The sequence below is a fragment of the Pelodiscus sinensis genome, chromosome 5 (genome assembly GCF_049634645.1).
Source record: "Pelodiscus sinensis isolate JC-2024 chromosome 5, ASM4963464v1, whole genome shotgun sequence".
In the NCBI taxonomy this organism is placed as follows: Eukaryota; Metazoa; Chordata; order Testudines; family Trionychidae; genus Pelodiscus; species Pelodiscus sinensis.
In genome coordinates, this window is record NC_134715.1 from 122,364,572 (window position 1) to 122,378,922 (window position 14,351).

Genomic DNA, 14,351 nt, shown 5'->3' on the forward strand with positions numbered 1-14,351 from the left:
CAGGATGAAGAATGCCCTTAAAAAAACAAAAACAAAAAAAAACACACCCTTCTCCTCAAATCAGATTTTCCAAATATTTTATTGGTTTTCTTGCTCCATTTTTATCTACCTCTTTCTTACAGTACAGTGACAGAAATTGAACATAGCACTTGAGTTCTCACCAGTGCTAAATAGAGTAGAACAATTACCTCCCATGTCCCAACATACTATGATCCTATTAAGATAACCCAGACCAATATAGCCGTTAGCATAGCATCACATTTGTAACAGACTGTTGAGTCATATTCAACTTGTGATGTACCTTATCCTCAGAGCTTTTTTATGCAACACCACCACCTAACCAGTTATTTTCTATTTTGTAGTTGTGCCTGTCTTTTTTTTTTTTTTCATCCTAGGAATGGTAATTTGCAGTTGTTTATTGACCACTTTGGCATCATCCACGAGTTTTAGAGTATGTTCTCCACTCCATTATCCAAGTCATGAGTGAAAATACTGAAGAGTACTAAACGCAGTATAGACTTCTCATCATCAATGAAAGCAAACAAAGGCAAACAGAACTGAATAATGAATGAAGCAAGAATGCCCAAGGGGGCTTATAAATAGTATGTGCTGAAAAGCCATGGATGGACTGAAGTCTAAGGTGAATAGTAATAGGTAATAAGCTTGCAGCTGCAGCTTTGTTCATTAGCACACTTGCAGCACATGGTTTCCTTACAATCGATACAGGGATTGGCTCACAAAATTAGTATGCTAATTGTAAAGTATGTGTTTCAATGTAGAATGTAATGCACATGTGTCAGTTAGGGATGTGACAGGTGATATGTTTGCCCTTCTCTAGTTCTGAGACCTCATCCATCCTCAATGACTTCTCAAAGACAATCATTAACAATTCCAAAATTACTGTAGGTAGTGTCTTAGGAAGCATACAGTGAATTGCATTAGACTCTGACAAGTTGTTACCCAACAGCTTAAAACATGACTTTAAATGAATCGCCCAAATTCAAAACTGTATTGATAATTAATGGGGAGCAGGTTTAAAACTAATAAAAGAAAGTTCTTCTTCACACAGCATGTAGTCAACCTGTGGAACTCCTTGCCAGAGGAGGCTGTGAAGGCTAGGACTATAATAGAGTTTAAAGAGAAACTAGATAATTTCATGGAGGTTAGGTCCATAAAAGGCTATTAGCCAGGGGATAAAATGGTGTCCTTGGCCTCTGTCTGTCAGAGGCTGGAGAGAGATGGCAGGAGACAAATCGCTTGATCATTGTCTTCGGTCCACCATCTCTGGGGCACCTAGTGCTGGCCACTGTCGGTAGACAGGATACTGGGTTAGATGGACCTTTGGTCTGACCCAGTACGGCCATTCTTATGTTATGTTCTTACTATCCACAGAAGTGTGCAAGGTAAAAAACTTGCCTCAAAATAAATTTTAAAATATAATGAATATACCTGCCATTAATAAGTAACAAATACAAACAGGAACCATACTGTGTTTTTACTATTCTTCCTATCTTTCATTCCCATCTGGATAGTTTGTTGTTGCAACTTTAAACTGCCAGGTATCTTGAACTATTTTTTCCTTCTATTTTCTTACCATGGGACCTTCCCTAGTTCTCAGAGTTGGTCAAGTCTGATGACATACTTCAAAGAAGCATTCTACCATTCTCACTCCTTCCTTTCCTTAAAAGGAAACTGGCGTTCTTCAAGATGTGTTGTTCACATTCATTCTAGTCAGGTGTACGCATGCATGAGTGTCAGAAACTTTTCCCCTAGCAGCTCTTGTAGGGTCAGCCATGAAGACCTCTAGAGTGGCACCACTATATCAGCACATATATACCACAACTGACCCTATCCTCCCTCAGTTCCTTCTTGCTAACTATTCCAACAGTGGGGAAGGAGGGTGGTCCCATACGTTTATTATGTACCAGGTTCATATCCCAAGCAGGTAGAGGTGGACAACAATATCGATATAACTGTCCAAGCCCTTCCTAAAACAAGTCACCATGAGGCGGCCAAACAAAGAACAGGTGGAACCCAGGTGGAAGACAGAGCACAGATCTGGTTGTCTGAGACGTCCCTTATGCTGCATCAGGAGGTCCGGGTACAAGGGAAGGGTTATCGGGGCCTCCACTGACAACTTGAGCAGGGGCCTCCACTGACAACTTGAGCAGGATGGAGAACCAATATTGGCACAGGATTATATGGGCCTGTCCCTACGGACTTTTAGGACCCAACATACTAGCAGAATCAGGGGAAATGCATACAGGAGAGTCCCTCTCTCCAAGTGGATAGCAAATGAGTCTCCCATGTAACCTGACAGTGATTCTGGAATGAGCTAAAGTCTATACACATTTTGTTCTCTGGAGTGGCCAACAGATCTAGATGGGGAGTCCCCCACCTGTGGAAGATTGACTGTATCACATATTCCCTGACTGACCACTTGCGGACAATAAAGGACCTGCTGAGGACATCTGCCAGTGTATGCTGTAGCCCAGGTAGATAATGGGCTTCCAAGTGGATTTTGTGCTTTATGCAATAATGCCACAGTCTCTGCACCTTGCTGAAGAGTCAAGATGATTGCATGCCCCTCTGCTTGTTTATGTAGAACCGTGGTCACCAACCCGTCGATCACGATCGACTGGTCGATCGCGAGGCCTCGAGCAGTCGATCGCGAGGCGTTTGGGCAACCCTGACCCCCATTTTCCCCCCCACCCCTGAGAAGCCCCACTACCTATCTCTAGTGTAGTGCCGGCTTCCCACGGGGTGGACGGAAGTCCTCTCTGAAGTCCGTGTCACTTCCGGGGGTTCCGGAAGTGTGCGGGCTGCTCCCTCTCCCACAGCTCTGTTGCGTGCTGGAGGACGGGGCGTTGGCCCTAGAGGAGGAGTGCGGAGGCTTCTTTGTGCCGCCAGCGCTGGAGGGGTGAGTTGGGCACAGGGGTTTCCCGTCCCCACTCCCCAAACTCTGTCCCCACTAGCACCCTGTCCCCTGCTGAACCCTGTCCTCTGCCCTCCCAGCACCCTGTTCCCTCTCCCCTGCCCCCAGCCTCAGAACTCTGTCCCCACAAAATGTATAATTAAATCTAAAATGAAGCATTTATAAATAGCATGAATAAAAAAACAGACCATTTATTTCATAACTATAGACACATTATTTTAATTTTATATATCGCATAATTTAAAAATAAAGTGTTTATCAGAGTGTGTAAGGAAGGGCTGGGGATAGCAAGTGATGGACAGGAGGAGAATAGAGAGGGCGGGGCTTCAAGGAAGGGGCGGGGTGGTAGATCTCTGCCTGTTCTGAGATTTAAAAAGTGATCTTTGGTGTAAAAAGGTTGGAGACCACCGATGTAGAACATCGCTGTCATATTGTCCAAACACACATTTGACCCTGCATCTGGGATTGGAATATCCGGCAGGCCAGTCTGATTGCTCTTAGTTCTTTTACACTCATGTGAAGTCTCGTGTCCACGGGCAACCACAGTCCTTCGATTCTCAAGTCAACAGGGTGGGTTCCCCCACCCCAGGTCTGGGGCATCAGTCATCAATGTTAGGGTGGGATCAAGGGGGCAAACTGCACCCCTTATGACAGGTTTAGACGGTCTAACCACCACCTGAGAGATTATCACTTGGTAGGGAATAGACACCACCATGTCCAGACTGTAGATACAGGTACACAGACTGAAGAGAGCCAGCCCCGAAGGGATCTGAGGAGTAGACATGCATATCTGATCATGTGACAACTCGACACCATGTGGCGTAGAAGTCTGAGACATGCCCTTGCCATTGTGACCAGGTACTGGGTGAGGGTGCATATCAGATCCCAAATGGCCTGGGCCTGAGACTATGGCAAAGATGTTTTCCCTTCACACTGAGTCTAGGATTGCCCCAATAAATTCTATTCTCTGCACCCAATTCAGGACTGACTTCTCCCTGTTGAAGAGGATGGCCAGAGTTCTGGAGAGCTCTAACAGGAAGTCTACATGTGTGTGAACCTGGTCTCCGGAAGTCGTTTTCAGCAACCAATCGTCCAGGTATAGGAAAACCTGGACCCCCACCCTTGCACAGGAAGGCCGCTGCCACTGCCGTACATTTAGTAAACACTCATGGGATAGATCAGAGGTCAAACGGTAGCACCACAAACTGGTAGTGCCTCTGCTACTGTAAATCTGAGGTAATGCCTGTGACATAGAAGGATTGACATGTGGAAATATGCATCCTTCATGTCATGGGCTTATTGTGACTAGCATGACCATCCTGAACTTTAGCTTCCGCGTGTAGCAGCTGAGATTCCTTAAGACTAGGATTGGTCTGAGACCACCTTTTGCCTTTGGTATGAGGACGTAACAGGAATGGAAACCCCTACCCCTGACTTCCACGGGGATCTCTTGTATCATACCTGCATCGAGGAGTGATCAGACTTCCTGTTTCAGGAGATGCTCGTGAGAGGCAACTCTCTGAAGAGGGATGGGGGAAGGGGAATGGTGATGCTGCGTGAATGCAAACTGCAGGGAGTACCCCACTCCAATTGTGCTAAACGGGTTGGTCTTTTTGGTCCCCTTGGCCTTGGGAGCCGGGACCTGCCTCTCTCCCTCATTGACAGCTGAGACCATGAGTGAAGAGGGATGGGGGTGAGAGTACAACTACTCATACCCTTTGGAGGGGACAAAGTACCTCCTCTCGACACCCTTGGCCGTTGGGGGAACGGAGGTCAGGATCATCCATAGGTTTGTATAATTTGACTGTCAACTTTTTGACAGAGCTACACTAAAGGGTCCATCCTGTGACAATGTCAACCATGGGGTCCTTTGGTTCCTGTATCTCCTCTAAGAGGGAATTCATGTTTTGGGCAACCTGGCGCAGTAGTTCCAGGTATGCCTTATGGCAGCGGTCTCCAACCTTAAGCATGAGATCACTTTTTTAAATTTAAGTGCAATCCAAGATCTACCTCACATATAAAGACCCTTGCCCCACCTCCTTCCTGCTCCTTCTCCGAGGCCTCATCTCTGCTCACTCTATCCTCCCTCTCTTGCCCATCTGCACTCACTTTCATTAGGCTGGGGCAGAGGTTTGGAATGCAGGCTCTGGTATTGGATTATGGGATCTGGAGTGTGGGAGGGGCTCTGAGCTGCTCTTGGGGTGGCCAGTTGGGATGTAGGAGAGGGTTCGAGGTGCAGGCTCTGGGAGGGTCTTTGGGTGCAGAGGTGCTCAGGGCTGGGGCAGAGGCTTAGGGTGCGGGGGGGGGGGGGTCATGACTGGGGTAGGGCTTCAGGATGTGGGCTCTGACTGGGCACTGCTTACCTCAGGTGGCTCCTGGCTAGTGGGACTAACTCACCCCTGTGCTGGCCCTGGACCACTCCTAAAGCAGCCAAAAACTGCATCCCAAATCCTGTTGTGCCCCCTCTCTGCTTTGTGGAGAAAGGATACAGAGTGAGAGGGGGCATCTTGACATCAGCACTCCTCTTCTAGCTCTCCTGCCCTGCACAGCAAGCAGGAGGTTTCGCAGGGGGAGGGGCAGCTCCAAGGCAAAAGGCAGGAGATGAGCAGCAGTGGAGGGGAGAGGCAGCTGAAGTGCTGGCACTTGATAGCCTCATGGCAAAACCAGTCAGGATCACCTGACAGAGGCTCCAAGATCTACCAGTAGATCCCGGTCTACCGGTTAGCGACCACTGCCCTACGGTCAACTTGCAGGAGACCAGATATGGAAGTGCCTGTCCCAGCCTCGTCCAGAGAGGACAACAAATAACGTGTGCAGGCAGGGTATTGTCAGCTGGCTGGGTCCAGGGTCCCTTTTCTGGTTCCACTGTATGTCCTTGCCCAGCTGGCCTCAGGGGCGGGGGGTAGGCTGTCACCTCTCAGTGGTTAGGATTCCATTGGTGATGGTGCCCTCAAATGGCGCCTGTCCGAAGGGGATTGGGACATGTGCCACAGGTCCACCATCAATGTGGGTGCACCCTGAGACTGATGGTATGCCCAGGACATCCAGAAAGGCCACTGCATAGGCAGTAGCCACCGTTGTTGCAACTGCACCCGAGGGGCCTGGTGGCATGACCGCAGCAGCTGTGTTTAGAGCAAGTCGACACAACATCCAATTCCATGTGGGACAACCATGGCGGAGTCAACGATTTCGATGCTGGGAGCCAAGACCCTCTAGGGGATCTTGAATGGTACTGAGAGGGTCTGGAATGGGAACAGCATGTGGTGTTCCTGGACCTCAACCTGGAGATCGATCTCCGCGCCAGTATAGTGCTCAGGGCCAAGCCCTCCATCTGTACCAGTGGTAGGGCATGCTGCCCTGGTGGAAGTGGACCTTCCTAGGAGGATGACCTGTCCTGGGACCATTCTGTGGACGGTGGTCAATGCAGCATCTCCGGTTTCCCCCCTCAAGAGGTGTAGTTCCGACAGTGCCAGAGGTTTTTCCCACACTCTGGATGCCTTGGCCTCCAAAATCTCTGTAAGGTCTCTGGCCGCAATTCAACACCTGCACTGGACTTAAGTCTCTCCATGATAGGTCACATGCCAGATATGACAGCACTGGTCCCTGGCTAGAGTCAATGACACACCTTGGACCTCTTGCGCTGGGGACTTCCACTGTACTTGGTTCCATCTCTCCTGGGACTTATTAGGGGATCTGCCCCAGCCCCCCTTCTGCCTCGCAATGCCAGCAAGGTGGACCTGTGTCTTGACCCTGCAGTTTTCAGTGCCGGAGAACCCTGGTACCAAGAGTCTTAGCGCTTACCAGGAGTCTTAGAGGGGGTTTTAGCGCTGCTTTCATGAGGAGCTGGTGGAGTCTATACTCCCGGTCCTTTCTGGTAAAGGGGCTTAAAGCTTCCACAAATCTTACACTTCTCAGGGTGCTGTTCTTCACCCAGACAGCAGATATACACGTCGTGTGGATCGCTTTTGGGCTTAAGGCATTTACAGACTGCATTAAAACTTGGAGCGTTAGGTATGTCCCAGCACCCCAAAGAAGCTAAAGATCTTGGGCACTTGCCACCTATCTGCTGACTCTGAAGACTCTACTTTTACGCTAATGAAGATGACAACAAAGAGCTATAAGGTAGGGACTAGACACTTGCCAGAGCAAGAGCTAGGAAGTTCCAACAGTCACAGATGGTAAGAAGGAACTGAGGGAGGGTAGGGTCAGCTGTGGTATATATGCACTGATATGGTGGCACCATTCTAGGGGTCTTCACGGCTGATGCTACGGGAGCTGCTAGGGGAACAGTTTCCGGTGCTCATGCATGCAGCACGTGTACATCTGATTGGAATCAACGTGAACAAGCACTCGAAGAAGAATCACATGTATCAGGTCATGATCATTTTCATCTAAACTGCCTTTGTAGCATTTTATCTTTTCAATATTTTACTAGAATACCATAAACTTGTGCTACTATCATGAAGAAACTATGCCCTGGTTCTGTTACATTTATTTATTGTACTTGCTTTCATCACGTGACTCTACAAACTGATGTCTCTACTAGAAATAGGAACACCACTTTGAAGGCTATGTTTAAATTATATTCAAACTAAGTATTTTCAGAATCCAACATTTGCCCATTACTTTTTTTTTTCCTCTGAATTTAAGTTAGTCAAAATTCCTGCTATGCCATGGCAAAGAACTAGGGTTTATTAACATAATTAAACTCCTTTGTTCAAATATCTGGAACCCATGAACTGCTGATACGTTAAACACCACTCGTCCCCCTAAACTTGACTTTGCAATCAGTGTGTAACACCATATTTGCTAGCAACAAGGTTGTGTTTTAACACAACTAGATTTCAGATAAGACTAGCCCTTGGTGGAGAAGGTAATAATTCAACTGACTGTTTCAGATTTTGAATTCGTTTGCTTCTCATCTTTGCCATGTTTATGCATTTTCCAATGACTACTTTTGCCTGACAGCATGCTGCCTGAGCCTTAGTAATTACACTGCAAAAGAGTGTTTTTTTTCTTGGGTTAACCAATCAGCATTAGTTAACTCAAGTATAATAGCAGAGAAGACACAGCAACCAGGCTTTTAACTCAGGGTAAGAACTCGAGTTCAATTCCAAGTTCCCCTATAAGCTTTAAATCAAGCTGACCATCCAAGGTAAAGCAGAATTGCCATGGCCTCACTGCTATTTTAAGGCAAGTGACCTACCCGAAGCAAAGAACTCACCTGTTTTTGCACTGTACATATATTTTTAAGTGAAATCCTCCTCAGCCAAAAAGGGGGACAAAAACAATTTAAAGAGCCTTAAGCTCTTAAAGTTTAAAGGCAGCTATGGCCTGCCACATATACATGGTTTTAAAAGGCCCTCAACCTTAATGGATTTCTCAGAAGTATTTTCCTTTTTTAAACTTTGGCGCCTTTTAAAAAAAAAAAATCATACGTGGGTTACCTTACATGAACATAAACAAGCCAACCCCCTAACTAAAATGGCCCTAGATTTGTACTTTCTGACTGACGAGAATGCTGACCCCAACTATTTTATAAATATTTAATAGAGAATATTAAAAAAATACAAATAATACTTGAAAAAGATTTTGGGCAAATTCTCAGTCATTATAAAACACCAAAGAAACTACCCCAAATGAAGAGTCCAAACTGTTTTTATTTGATTATATCTTAAGACTTTTAAAGAGTAAAATACATCTATCCAGGACCTTTCTCCATTCCCCACCCAAAAGATCTCTTACCTTATCCCAGCCCCAAAATTTAGATCGAGGTTCAGGGTATTGTAGTATATCCAAGGCAGTCTCTTTAACAATGATCGGATTCAAAATACGAAACTGTTTTGATGTTACAGGAATTTTCTCAGCCACCCGCTTCCAAAAAAAGAGTCGTACCCACAGTGGCTAAAAATAAAAATAAAAAAAACCAATTAAACAGGGAAAAAATACATTGGACATGGAAAACTGGTACAGGGCATAGCATGACACTCCTTGCTGGCAAATCAAAAGATTGTCCACATAACATCACATATGATTTATTGGCAAAGACTCACTAGGACATTGATGTATAATTCATAAATACCTGAATTATTTTATGTAAACAATGCTTAAGATATGAGAGAGACAAAAAGCAATTCATCATCTGTTTAGTTCAGGGGTGGGAAACCTCTGGCTGGCGGGCTAGATGTGGGTTGTCAGAGTTAGCTGCTGGCGGGCCAAACGGTCCGTTCATCTTAGCGTCCACAGGCATGGAGTCCTGCAGCACTCAGTGGCTGTGGTTTGCCATTCCCTGCCAACAGGAGCAACGGGAGGCGGTGGCCCAGTTCAGGATCTGAAACTATTTTACTTGCATTTTCAAACGTACTGTATTTCTAGTTGACAGTGTATGTTTCAAGACAAGTGTAGTAGGCTAGAAGGAGAGAATAGCAATGAGACTCAATAATAGGATTTAATGCCAAAATGTGTCAGAAATTTAAAGTCGTCAATGGAAATGCAATGGTGCTAAACCAGTAAAAGATCAGAATAAGGCTCATTTTATGTTTCCCTCCATAAATTGTGTCATGGTGAGCAAATGAAAAAAAAGGCTTTTTCTGTACATTGGATACATTATTCCTAAAAAAAAAATCCCTTTTAAAATATTTGTTATATCTATTATTGTAGCATGACTTCTCTTCCAATCAGAACTGGGTTTTGTTCCCAGCTTTGCCACCTTAACAACCAAATCACTTAACTCCAAAAAATTAATTTAGACTTTACTGAGCACATAAGAAATTGTGTCTAGCATGCATAAATGATCAAGATGAATATTGGTCTGAGCGTATAATATTAAATCTACATGACATAACAGCTAGAAATACTGCAACAAAGTGAATGTTTGGAAGGTGGATAACAATTCAATATCTTCTTTTTAAAAGTAATTTGAAATTATGCTAAGATCTGCATTTATTAATATTTACAACTGTTTAAATATTATTTTGATATTTAAATTATATCTGTTTGTTGCCAGGAAAGTAATACCAGTGAACTAAGTAATTAGCTGTGCACCTAGAACAGGGGTGGGCAATAATTTTTTTTTTTTTGGGGGGGGGGGGGTACATTCCAAGATTTTGGCAAGTGGTCAAGAGCTACATTTCTACTGGGGGGGTGGGGGGCTGGGACAGAGGTTGGGTGCAGAAGGAAGCTTGGGTTAGGGGGCTGGGGTGCAGGAGGAACTGTGGGGTCTGAGAGGGAGTTTGGGTGAAGGAGGGGGTTGTGATCTGGGGAAGAGCCTTGGGGTGCAGAGTCCAGAAGGAGATATGGGTGCAGGAGAGGATTCTGGCTTGGGGGAAGGGTTGTAGGAGGTGACGCAGGGTCTGGGAGGGAATTGTGGCCTAGATGTAAGGGGGGTGCAGAGGGCTTGGGTAGTGACCTAGGGCGGGAAAATAGAGTGCAGGATCAGGGAGGGAGTGTGGGTACTAGAGAGGATTCTGGGAGAGGGATGTAAGAGGGGGTACAGGGTCTGGGACAGAGTTGTGACCTGGGGGAAAGAGGTACAGAGAGTTTGGGTGGCAGCCTGGGGCAAGTAGTTGGTGGGAGGGGGAAGAGGGTTAGTGCCAGAGGCAGGCTGTGGCTATGAGGTACTTACCTAGGTGGCTCCCAGCCAGCAGCCCTGCAGGAACCTGAAAGCTGTAGTTGCAAGCTGCTCCATAAGGCTCTTCTCCAGGCAGGAGGCGTCATTGGCTGCCCATGCTGCCAGCAAAATTTCTCATCCCGTATTGGCCAGAAACTGGCCAATGGGAGCAGAGAGATTCTGCTGGAAGGTGGGACAGAGCACAAAGCATTTAAAGTGGTGGCAGCTACACTGTGATTAAGGGTCCGAGCAAGGCAGCTGTGGGCTGGATCTTGTGGCTTCGCAGGCCAGAACCAGCCCACTAGCCGCCTCTTGTCCACCTAACCTAGAACTAGGGTTTGTTGAAGTGTTACACCAGCTTTTGACAGACAGGTGCAGAGAGAATATTTTCTTCATTTCAGTTGTTAGTATGACTAATTCATACAAAGTTAAGAAACCAGCTGGAAGTTGAAAGCAAAGCGTTTGTTTTTCTTTTGTAATTCATCAATAAGTATAAGGGGCCAGGGGGAGATCTACTAATTATAAAATCTTGGACATGGTAACAACCAGAAAGAATTCAGTTCAATTAACTATAGGTAATGCTTTCATTGATAAATCATTAAATGCAAAAATTGTTTATACATTTTGTCTTGTATATCCAGCATATTTTAAGGTAGTTTTAACAAAAAAAACTTTACATTTTTATTATGTTTTTAATTAAATTCCAATTTCCATCCAATTAATACCAGTAATAATATAACAAACACTTGGTCCTTATATAGCACTTATCTTCTATATCTGAAAACACTTTACATAAAGGTCACAGTATCACTATCCCCATTTTATAGATGAGGAAACAGGGAAAGTGACTCGCCCATGGTCACACAGACCTGAGGAAGAACCAAGAATCAAACTCATTTCCTAGGCCCCCTCATCTAGTTATCTAACCACTGAGCTATATACAAGGCAAGTCACTACCCCCCCCCCAAAAAACAACCCCAATCAATCTAAACGTTTCATTAATCATTCCCTAACAAAAATAGAAAAAAATAAAAACCTGATTAAATGTATGCTAAGCTACATAACTGCTTAAATAAAATAAAGTAAATCAAATAGAAGAATGAAGAAACCTCAAGAAGTCATCTAATCCCCTGTATTCAAGGCACAATTATGACCTAGTCTACACTAGATGTGGAAGGTCAGGTTAAGATGCACAACTCCAACTACATCATCATCATCCCCCTCCTGAGCTGGAGTGGGCTTATCTTAAGATGAACTTAGTGACATCTTTATAGCAGGAGGTTAATGGGAATAAATGCTCCCATTGGCTTCCCTTACTCCTCACAGGAGGAATACTGGTGCCAACCAAAGCCACCCTCAGCTTCCGATTCAACAGATCTTAACTAGACCTTCTAATTTCAACGCCAGAAGATTAATCTTTGGCATGGCAAGTAAAGATGTGGCCTAAGTATTGTCTTCTAGACCATTCCTGACAGATGTTTTTCTAACTTGTTCTTAAGGTCTCCAAGGATGGCAATTCCACAGCCTCCCAGGGCAATTTACTGCAAAGCTAACCACCCTAATATTTTGGAAAATTTTCATTAATGCATAATCTAAACTGCCTTTGTTGCAATTTAAGCCCACTGCTTCTTGTCCTATCCTCAGAGATTTTAAGAGCAAAAATTTCCACCCACCACCTTATAAAAGTAGTTGAAAACTTTTTTTCTTCCCTACTTCAATATTCTCTTCTCCAGACTAAAGAAACCCAATTTCTTCAATCTTCCCACATAGGTCATGTTTTCTAGATCTTTAATCATTTTTATTGCTCTCCTCTGGACTTTCTCCAACTTGTCCACATCTTTCCTGAAATGTGGCACCCAGAACTGGTCACAATACTCCACTTGAGGCTTACTCAGCATGGAACAGAGCAGATGAATTACAGGTTGAACCTCTCTAGTCCAGCATTCTCTAATCCAGCAACATTCACAGTCCAGCATAGTTCCTCCCAAGTGAAGTATTTTGCATTTGTCCTTGTTGAATATCATCTTATTATCTCAGGACTATTTCTCCAACTTTTCTCAATCATTTTGAATTTTAATCCTACCCTCCACTGGCAACTCTCCCAGTTTGCTATCCCCTGCAAACTAATAAGTGTACTCACTATGCCATTAAATATCATGTATCTTCCTGGTTAGTGAAAAGCGATACCACATTATACCAACCAATGAGAATCGACCTTCCTTTAGAAAAAATCATGTAAAAGTACAAATGCAAAACAAGATTAAAACTGAATATTTAAAAAAAAAAAAAGTTTCTTACTTGCCAATTTTAAAAAGTCCACCCTGACTGCTTATGAAGAATTCACAACAAGTAAAAGAGTGATAGGACTGGAAAAATCAGTTGTGTGTGCGCATCAGAAAACTAAGACAAACATGTGATAAGTCAACTGTTTACCTACCAATGCTTCATTTTTTACCATTGCTTGAAGCCAATTGAAATCAACACTTTTAAATAAGACAACAACAAACAAGCTGTCAGGGTAATATTCATTTTCAGAAAGTGGGGCTCCTTCTGGATAGGTCATCCTTATGGTAGTTTTGTTACCAACATGATCTGTGTAGCCCTGAACTGGTGCATTATTTAATCTAAAATAATAAGAAAAGAAATAAAGTTAAAAGAAACACATTAAATTAAGCCTAGTTAGTGTATGATGTCATTCAAATACCACACAAGTGATTTTTAATACCCAAAGTAACAAGCTGCAGTTGATTCACCAAATTTTATTTGAACATAACACATCAATAAATTACTCTCTTGGTAACAAGAACAGACCTCAGTGGGTGACCATAATCTGAGAAGCAACCATACAAATACAATTGGAGTCTTCGTGGTTCTTGTTGCCTATAACTCAATTAGAGCTCTGAGGGGCAAATGCCAACCTTCCTTCACATCACTACAAGAAATATCAGGCTCTTCAAGTCAAAATTATGCTTTCAATGGAATCCCAAAGGTTTGCAGCATTCTAACTGACTGGAATTTAGAAGACAAGGTGAATGAGGTATTACCTTCTCTTGGATCAACTTCTGTTGGTGACAGACAAGTTTTCAAGCTTACAAAGAGCTTTTCTTTAGGTCTGGGAGATTAACTCCAACCATGCATATACTACAAAATTAAATTGACCTAACTTACACCTGCATCCAGGTGCTGCAGTAATTACACCACTTGTGTGTATCTATTTGCTCCTTGTGTCAGCAGTGTGCCTCCTCACAAGGAGTGCTTGTATTGATTGTACTGTTAATGTGGGGTACTGAGGGATGGCTCCTAAAAGTCAGAACAGTCAATATAAGCAGCACCCAGTGTCTGCATTGACACTGCACTGAGCTCTCCACATGGACCTTGACTCTACATTGCTCTCTAGAGATAGAGTTAAGTCAATGCAGTGGGGCAATTACATCCACAGGAGAAACAGAAGCGTCAACATTTCTGTAGTTACATTGACTTAAACTGCCTTGTGTTGACCTCTCTGTAAACCTCAGAGTGCCACTGCTAAATGCAAGATGGAAGAGACTGTTTAGCATAAGTTGTTAACTCATATTTCAAGAGACTAGTCAAGACAAATGGAGGGAGGAAAGGGCAGGGGAAGCAACTGAGATGAGGGGCTGTTAGTGGTTTATAAATGGTCAAAATAAGCCATAATGCAATGCCTTGAATCAGTCCATGGTTTTTAGTATCTTGCAATTCTACTGGTAACAATTAAAGTAGTATCTCTCCAGCACTAACAAAGTTAAAAGAAAGCAGTAAATACTTTAAAATGAGCAGACAATATAT

General features: G+C 44.0%; 1 protein-coding gene across 7 annotated transcripts in view; it reads right to left on the bottom strand.

Annotated features, from left to right (window-relative positions):
• ST3GAL5 (ST3 beta-galactoside alpha-2,3-sialyltransferase 5) overlaps positions 1–14,351 on the bottom strand; it is a 44,151-nt gene that overhangs the window by 3,043 nt on the left and 26,757 nt on the right. For all 7 annotated transcript variants that reach the window (XM_075930937.1, XM_075930941.1, XM_075930935.1 and 4 more), the window contains 2 exons: positions 12,982–13,168; positions 8,681–8,839 (listed from right to left, as the gene is read on the bottom strand). In XM_075930937.1, the coding sequence (XP_075787052.1) occupies positions 8,681–8,839; positions 12,982–13,168 (346 nt within the window). The remainder of the gene's footprint in view (positions 1–8,680; positions 8,840–12,981; positions 13,169–14,351) is intronic.